At 38.7% G+C, this 8973-nt stretch overlaps 1 protein-coding gene across 4 annotated transcripts in view; it reads right to left on the reverse strand.

Annotated features, from left to right (window-relative positions):
• The window catches only part of ubr3 (ubiquitin protein ligase E3 component n-recognin 3), a 92064-nt gene extending 87242 nt beyond the window's left edge, over nt 1-4822 (reverse strand). For all 4 annotated transcript variants that reach the window (XM_079617569.1, XM_079617567.1, XM_079617568.1 and 1 more), the window contains exon 1: nt 4312-4822. In XM_079617569.1, coding sequence (XP_079473695.1) covers nt 4312-4748 — 437 coding nt within the window. In that variant the 5' untranslated portion in view covers nt 4749-4822. The remainder of the gene's footprint in view (nt 1-4311) is intronic.
• Nucleotides 4823-8973: the final 4151 nt, after the last annotated feature.

Below are 8973 nucleotides of genomic sequence, written 5' to 3' on the forward strand. Positions count from 1 at the left end.
TTTTTAAGTACTTCCGAGAGTAACAGCCTATCGAAAAAGTAAAATGTAATTTAAATTAAGGATACACTGATATACATTTTGGTTGATACCGATAATTCTTTATATGAAAGCCGATAACCGATATATTGGCTGGTAAATTTTTATATAATTTCTGAGAGTAACAAAAACAAAAGTCTCACAATTAAAAACCATGTCCCAAGAACACTTTTATAATTACATAATTTTATGTAGCCTATATGATTCCAATCATATTTCAAGCCATTCAAAAACATCATGGAGAAGCTGAAGGAAATAATACATTATTTATTGGCTTTAATATATCGGCCAAATTTTCTTATCGGAATGATAACATAAATAAAATTACCATATGTCAGCCGATACCGATATGGTAGCCGATATATCGTGCATGCAGATTTAAATGAAGACAAAAAATTATTGTAAATTTTAATTTAGACAAAAAAATTATTTGTAGTGCACCTCCCATCCAATACTCTCAATAAACTTTGATATGAAACTCTCAGCACTTTAAAATTTTAATCAGAATTTATTTGTATTTTTTTATTGGCAGTGAACAGGACTAAAAAAGCCATGATTCTCTTCTTTAAATGAGAGGTCAGATAATTGAGTTTACAGTCACTATGAATCAGAAAGAACATGTGATTAGTGTGATGTCAGTCTCCAGAGCAAAAGCAAAAGTGTCTCTTCGCAGTAAACATCTACCAATAATAAAACCGTCTATATCCTCATTCCTGCAGAGCGGAACGCTTCACGATAATCACACCCTTTACTGATCAAATACAGTGAATCTTTTGAGCTCCAGCTGACAGCAGTCATACCCAGCCCCATATCTGAACCTCTACACGCTGAGCTGTTGAAGTGAAGGCCCTGTGCGGTGTGAGAGAAGCAAGGGAAGAGACCCGTCACTGACCCTGAGGGGGAGTTAAAAATAGCCCAGACTGTGGCACTCTCTGTAAGGCAGTGATCCGGTGCCACACGGTTACCCTCCCCTGACAGCCCCGGACTCTTGTGTTAGAGCATGTGCATCAATCAATGCACAGCTGTGCCGAAAACCAGGAGCCTGTGCTCAACATTTCAGTGGAACGTGCTTTTACCAGTTTTACTAGTTACCATTAGTGTGCGGCATTAAAATAACGACAAGAATGAATGCATGTAACATGGCCGAAAAATGTGTTGATACAGAAAGAACTGTAAAAAAAAAAAAGTTGTAAATAAAACAGATTATTGGAGTACGTTTTACAAGGAAAAACTATTATTTTAGTCTTTCTACTTGAATTTCATGTTTAATTTAATGTGCTACTTGTCATTTCTTTGTAACTATTTGTCAAATTAACAAGCAATTTCTGAGTGAAAATTATTTCAAAGTTAATATTAGGTTACACTTTATTTTAATGGTCCACTTTAGACATTACATTAACTGCAAGTGACTTTGCAACTGCATGTCAACTACCAGTCAATAGAGTATTGTCTGATTAATATCTGCTAACACTTTATAGTGATGCTCCCCAACAGATAAATCATATAATAATAATAATACAAATAACTTGGCAATTACGTCAACTTACTCTACTAACATGAACCCTAACACTACTAGTCTACTAAATACTCCATGAGTTGGTTGACATGTAGTTGACAAGTTACTCAGTCAGTAGAATGTCTATAGAGGACCATCGAAATGAAGTGTAAATAAAAATTGCATGTTTTTTCATTGTATAATCTGTATATTAGTATAATCTGGCCATTCCCGTCACATCTTTGACAGCCAAAACGTTTGATGATTTGGGACATGCCGTGGTGCCCATAACCGCTGCTGTTAGATGCTCAGAAATGTTTCTGACGAGGTACACACCTATTATATGATGCCAGGTTCACTAGGTTTGAAATACTGCTGCTGATGCTGATTCAGAACAGCAGAGTACAGGTAATGCTGAGACTCAAAACTGCTGCCAATTTGGGAATTGCCTACAGTGCCCAAAAATAACGCTGAACCAAAACACCCCTATAAATATCATGACAGAAATGATGCAGATTTAGAAGATTTGATGCTCAATGACTATGGATCGGTAGGCAGACGCACACTAGGTTTGAGGTGCTGCTGATCCGGGATAGATACATGTGATGCCCCGATCAGTGCACTACGCTGGAGGCCATGATGGCCCAAAATGCTGCTGATTGCAGATGTGTAAGTGACACAATGCCGTAGGTCAGTATTTCCCAATCCTATTCCTAGAGGCAGCGCACATTCTGGATGTCTCTCTAATGCCCGGTATACATTGTACGATTTTGGGCTGTCCCAGACGAAATATAACCAATCGTGGTGATTTCTGTGGTCATGGCTCCTAAATGGTGGTCCTACGTCATACAGGGAGAGGCTGTTGTCACGGCGACCAAAGATCATTTTGTGATCATTTTTGGACAGTGTCATAAATTTAGCATGATCACACAGTGGGTTTGCTGCTATGATCAACGTCTACTGACTAGCCAATAAAAATGCAACATGAAATGGAGTATTGATCAACGCGACACGACGGCACTAAAACTTAAAACTACTTACCTCGAGCTCCATTTGAAAAACGTACATGCCAAGATGGCCTCTTTTCCCAAGCCATGACCACGTCTATATTCTCCTCTTCCTCTATTTTTTAGCGCACATAAAAACCACAGAGTGCGATTCATCTTGCTCTATTTGTTTTACACTAGCGCATGCTGATGAGGTTTTATTCTTATACTAACTTGCGTCGTAGCCTACGATTCAGAAGGTGTAGTCATCATCGCTCAGTCTACAAACATGTCGTACCCAAGTTTATCAGATCCATGTCGTAGTGTGATTTGTAACGATCTTGCAGGATTGCTGAAATCACAGCGTCTGTATCGGGCATTATCTGACCCATACATTTTTTATCTTGGAGTCTCTACTAACAAGCTGATGAGTTGAATCAGTTGTGTTTGAAAATGTGCAGTGTTGGTGTGCCTTCGGGAACCAGGTTGGGAAGCACTGTCGTAGGTAGTCGGGTCACTAGCTTTATAAGATGCACAAAAACCTAGAATACTGCTAATTTAGACTGTCCAATTATGCTATCCATGCAGGCGGCTCACTAGATTTGAGACAATGACGCCTAATAACATTTCTGACACAGGATCTGCCTATATAGGCTATGATTCCCAGAAATGTTGTCTAGGTATAGACACTACAGCTCACTAGGTATGATACTATGATGCCCAAAAATCCTGTTTATTCGGGGTACTCCTATGATGGCGACATTGCTGCTGAAACAGAACGCACCTATAATGTGATCAACATAATGAGTCTACATTTTTTGCTGATTATGACTATAGACGTTCCAGTTATATTTACATTGATGCATTTGGCAGACGCTTTTATCCAAAGCGACTTACATTGCATTTCAAGGTAGGTACACAACTACACATTTTACAATCTTATCCGTTCTTGCTTTTCCTGGGAATCGAACCCATGACCTTGGCGTTGCAAGATGACGTGTTTTTGCAAGAAGACGTAATTTGTAAGATGATGTGTACATTAACATCTAGGTGTTCAGCATGCAATTCGGCTGTATTAATATTATTTATTAGTTATAGGCCTGGTTTCACAGACAGGGCTTAGATTAAGCCAAGATTTGACCTTAGTTTAATTAGGACATTAAAGTAGCTTTTATAAACGTGCCTTAGGAAAACTGCCAGAGACTGATCCCAAAAATGCTGCTGATTTTGATGGTGCCTATAATATGATGCCCAAAACATCTACCGACTCGGGATGAACCTATATTATGATATCTAGGTAAGTTATAGGCAGCTCACTAGGTTTCATACTATGATGTCCAAAAAAATGCCTGCTTATTCAGAACTCTCCTATGCATGCACCTGAACCGCCACGCCAATGAACTCTACTGGAAAATACTAAAGAGCAGGTAAGTTAGACAGCTTGGATGTTCAAAATCCTAAAATACTGCAAATTCAAAATTCACCTACAATCTCACGTAATTAAAATTATGACCTCTCAAATTCTGCAGCTGATTTGGGACACGCATATGTTATGATGCCTAATAATAATAATAATGATAGTAGTAACAATAGCAAGATAGGCAGATTGCAATGACACTATGATCCCCAAAAACGCTTCTGGTTTTGTTTGCGCCTGTGTTATGACATCCAAATCTGACTCGGGATGCGCCCATGCTATGACACCCCAATAAAGCTGTCCGTGTAGTCAGACTCAAGGGTTTGAGTCACAGCCCCTGTCAGTCAGTCAGATGTCCGCTCAGAGTGGCTACTGACCCGCTCTCTTTCATCACGTTCCCGTCCCCGCAGTCACAGGCCCCGCCGGCCTGACTCCGGAACATGTTAAAATCATGGCCCGTGTGATCGCTGTTATTGAAGCACTCCGCACACAACGACATGCACGGAGAGATGCCGCAAGTCCGGCAACGGTAGGCCACGAAGTTGGCAGTCCACACCAGCCCGCAGAGGGTGGCGTTATCGTAGGATCGGACGGTCCGGCAGAACTCGTCGAAAGCGTCCCCTCCGGCCAGCAGCCATTTACACCAGTCCAGCCCCTCCGGGTCCGGGTCCGAGCCGCGCTCCGGGTCCAGTACGGTGTCCAGCAGCTCCCGCAGCTGTCGCAGCCCCGAGCTGTTGTCGGCCCGCTGGAGGTCTGCCTTCAGGTGGGCGGCGGTGGTTCTCTTGTCCCGGCGCAGCAGCAACGCCGCCATCATGCTCCGGGTTTGTTGTGCTCACTTTATTTTGGTTGTCTTGTTGCTGTGTTCGCGAGGCATCTCGCGAGATCTATGCTTAAGCGGCGCTCTGGTGTGGCAATAAACAGAGTGCTATAAGGGGCGGAGCCTAATTTACATCTTAGTCATTTTAGCGGACGCTTTTATCCAGTAGCATTTTTTTTTTTTTTTTTTTTTATGTAACAAACATAACATAGCATAAAAATTCCTCCACGATTATTGTTTTTTAATGAGGAATTTCTAATAGATATTTGGAGACACTGACCTGTATGAAAAGTCCAGTGAAATGGAAAAACTTCCTGCTCCCCTACTTTCATTCCTTTCTTTCTTCTTCTTTTTCTCTTTCTCTTATACTTAGGCTTTAACTTACTTACTGTTGGGCAGAGGTGGACAAAGTACACAACTTCCTTACTTGAGTAAAAGTACAGATACTCGTCAAATATTAGCCTACTCCCTTACAAGTATTGTAAAGACCGATTTTTACTTAAATAAAAGTACAGAAGTCGTTTTTAAAAGTACTTAAGTATAAAAGTAAATGTCAATGCATTGTTGTATTGTATTATTGTTGCATGTAATACGTAGGCTACCTTATGCCTCTGAATCTAAGCCTGCCTACCCTCATATCAATATCACATATTTCTATAGAACACAGTTCCTGTAGTGGGATTGAAAAAGTGTAGCCTACTCAATAACGTCCACAATGGTTTCGGACACCCAAAAGGCTGTTCCCAGTTTTTTGGCTTTTAGAATATGTTAGCCTTACTGCTATAAGCTAGTGTGCTCCAAAACAATGACAAAATTTGTATTTAAGACCAAACCCAATGTTGAAAATTAGTATCAGGTTGATATCAGAATCCTATGTCAGATTGACATTAATCTCCAACGTTGGACAGACGTTGTATTGTGGTTGAAAATCGGGTTGACGTCAGAAACCATCATCAGTCGAGTTCCACAACCAGACTTTCATTTCCAACCAAAATGCAACTGCTGCAACCAAAATCATCCCTGACGTTACTTTCTACTCAAGGACCTTGACAGAAATGTAGTGGAGTAAAAAGTACAATATTTGTCTTTCATATAGAGTAAAGTTAAAGTAAAAAGTTTCCAGAAAAAAATAAAGGATAGATAGGCCTACTCAAAAAGTGTAGGCTACTTATAGCCTACAGTACTCAAGTAGGCTACTTTTTGTTACTGTCCTCTGCTGTTGGGAATGGTATGGGCTATGTATATTGTAATGTGGTGATTGAATGTAAGATCAGTCTTTTTTGTAAAACTTTCAGTTATTAATGCCTTTCTGTTAATGTTCTAATAGGCCCTATATGAATAAAATAAATAAATAAAAACTTAGCATAGCATACAATAGTACAAAACAACGTGTGGCATTAATTGGTAACAGGGGATCTGAAAATTGTATCATACTATTTTAAACAGTGGCTAAAATGACTTTGTTTTTTAGTAATTTCAGAGAAGACATAACAGTCAAATTCTAATATAAACACTTTAAAGACTGGATGAGTTTACATACTTTTGTTTACATATACAATTTTGCCAGCATTAGCCTATAAATGAACAATGTATTCAAGTCCTCTGTTAGCTTCGTTTTCATAATAGCCTAATAATATATATTTTATGCAAAATAGTATTTAATCTTTACTAAGTTAAAGAGAAATTCTGCCAATTACCTCCAGAAACATTGGATGATTTTACAATCAAAAAATATGCGTCAACAGCTCTTTCTCACTTTTACAAAACGAGAATAAATCATCAATACTTACTATAAATCATATCAATAAATAATATCAATAATTTATCATAAAGGACTCAGAGGCAGCAAGTGATGCAACAAAGCTATACTAAAGAATACAAATAAAATAAAAATGTAATTTGCCTCTATCTGGTCAGATATAATGGGTCGAAAAATAAATTTTCTCCTAATTTAACTTTCCATTGTGTATTTTCAATTCATTAAAGTTTCTCACTGTGACACTCTTTGCTCTTACGTCATGTGATAGGCTACTAATTACGGACCAAGACTGCAGTAGGCTACTGAATTATTTTAGCACGATTAGGCTACTGTATCAGATTTTAATTTGGACCACTGGGACTATTCAGAGTAAATAAGAGTTTTAAAAGAATACTCTTTGTAGTGTACAAATGTCTCAAATGAGACAAAAACGTCCTGACATTCGAATGCGTTTCTGTTTGTTGAGCCGAACAGCGCCGTCTAGCGGAATGTGTTTAGCCCGATCGAGTGTTTGCTGTTTCTCGCGAGGTTGTTCGGTGTCATTTGTGTATTTCGCGTTTTTCTCGCGATGCGTTGTCGTCTGATTTATATACAGTGGCTGGACAGGTGACAGACAGGGTGAGATGTTGCTTATCTGACAGAAGCATGTTGCTTACTGAGACTATTTTGGACGAATATCTTGATATATTATTACTCAACTTCACAAGTAAACATGTTTATGACTCAGCAAAAATGCTTTGTGTTTCTCTAATACTAGAGTGATATCAGTCCTCTTCAGACTGCAGTAACCTTACCAACGTGACAGAAATATGCTCTGTTACACTTACACACACACACTGAGGGAAAAAAAGCTTCAGCAAGAACTCACCATGTGTTAAATACATTTAAACTGGTGACATATAGAATACAATATAGAAAATAAATACTTTTTTTATTGAATTGTTACAAAGGGATCAGAAATCCAAATATTTAGCAAATCTTTTGATAACATTTGACAGATTCAGTGCTTGGACTCCAAATTATATTTTTTTAAAGAAAAATGTTCAAAGAAGCAATTAACTTTCCTTTTATAATAACTTTTTTATTTGGTACAAATTACTGTATTACTTATTTTTATTTTATATTTGAATAGTAGCCTATGTCTTACTTAAATATACGCTAGACGGCCTACCTAAAAAAAAAACTTTTTTTTTCCTGTTGTTTATTTGTCACATTGCTCATAATTCCTTTCTTCTTCCAAACTGACTGTTTACTTAAATAACTGCTTAAGACGTTTGTTGTGGTATTGAAATTATAGGCTATTGCAAAAAAACTGTATACATATTTAGTTTGTGAAAATGAAAATACAATTAGAAAATGAAGAATATTTGCTAACAATTGTGTTCTCATATTCATTTTATTTTAGTAATGTGTTTTTGTAAAGTCATATTTTTGTTATAATACTTTTTTGAACAGTTTGCCCTTATTTGTAATGGTTGGTTTCTATTTACTATTTTTCATAGTGTGATTCATTAATTGTATTGAAACCAGTTAGGATCAGTTTGTAAACATCATAATAATAATAGTACAGAGAACCCACAAGTAAAAAAGTAGTGTCCTCATTTTTAATGCATAGATATTTCATTGATATTGATAAGTGTCCCCCGCTGCAATAGTTGTGCTGGTGTGTTGGATACGGGACTGGTTTTCTGCTTCAGGGATTTTATTTTTGGATTGGACTAGACTACTCAAGGAATGTTTTTATCGACACTTCACCATTTACAACCTCACTACCAACTGGCCTGCGTTCCTCGCTGCTTGGGTACTTTGTTGACTTGATCTGCGTATACCGGTTAGTTAGACAACACTTCTGCTCTATTCATAAGTTATATCAGTGGGCTGTAGGGGCTGCATAGTTTTTTTAACCAAATTAAGGTTGCCCTATAGCCTGACTACGTCAGACTTCCTACTTCCGCTAATTTCATTTCGCTCCTGTAGTCAGTCTGAGATAGCGGCCCATCTTTCAGTTTTCCACCGGCCTTAGGACGGCCGGGCCAATCAACGAACAGAGGGCGGGCTGAGAGCCGTGACGTAGACGCTAAGCGCCGAGTTTTGAGACACGGGATGCAATTCGCTCTGTTTCGCAATCCGAGACAGAGAGACTCTGCTCCAAACCGCGTAGCGCGTGCACGGCAGAGAGGGAGAGAGAGCAAGAGAGGCGTGTGTGCCTCATGAAGCTTCTCGGGGTAGAGGGCATCATAAAGGAATTATGCTTAGGGCACCGAAATGGCTAGCAGCGGCACTGGCTGTGTTTAAAATATCTAATCCTAAATTTGAGAGTTGGCTACAAATATTTTCTCGTTTCACAATAAGTTTAGAGGCCGTGATTGTACCCTGGATGCGTAGATTAACGACGCATAATCTGCAAAAGTCGTTTACAGCCATGTTCACTCCGGTATTTCGCTCGCATCATCATGTGTTTAC

This window comes from Phoxinus phoxinus (genome assembly GCF_949152265.1).
Source record: "Phoxinus phoxinus genome assembly, chromosome: 7".
NCBI lineage: Eukaryota > Metazoa > Chordata > Actinopteri > Cypriniformes > Leuciscidae > Phoxinus > Phoxinus phoxinus.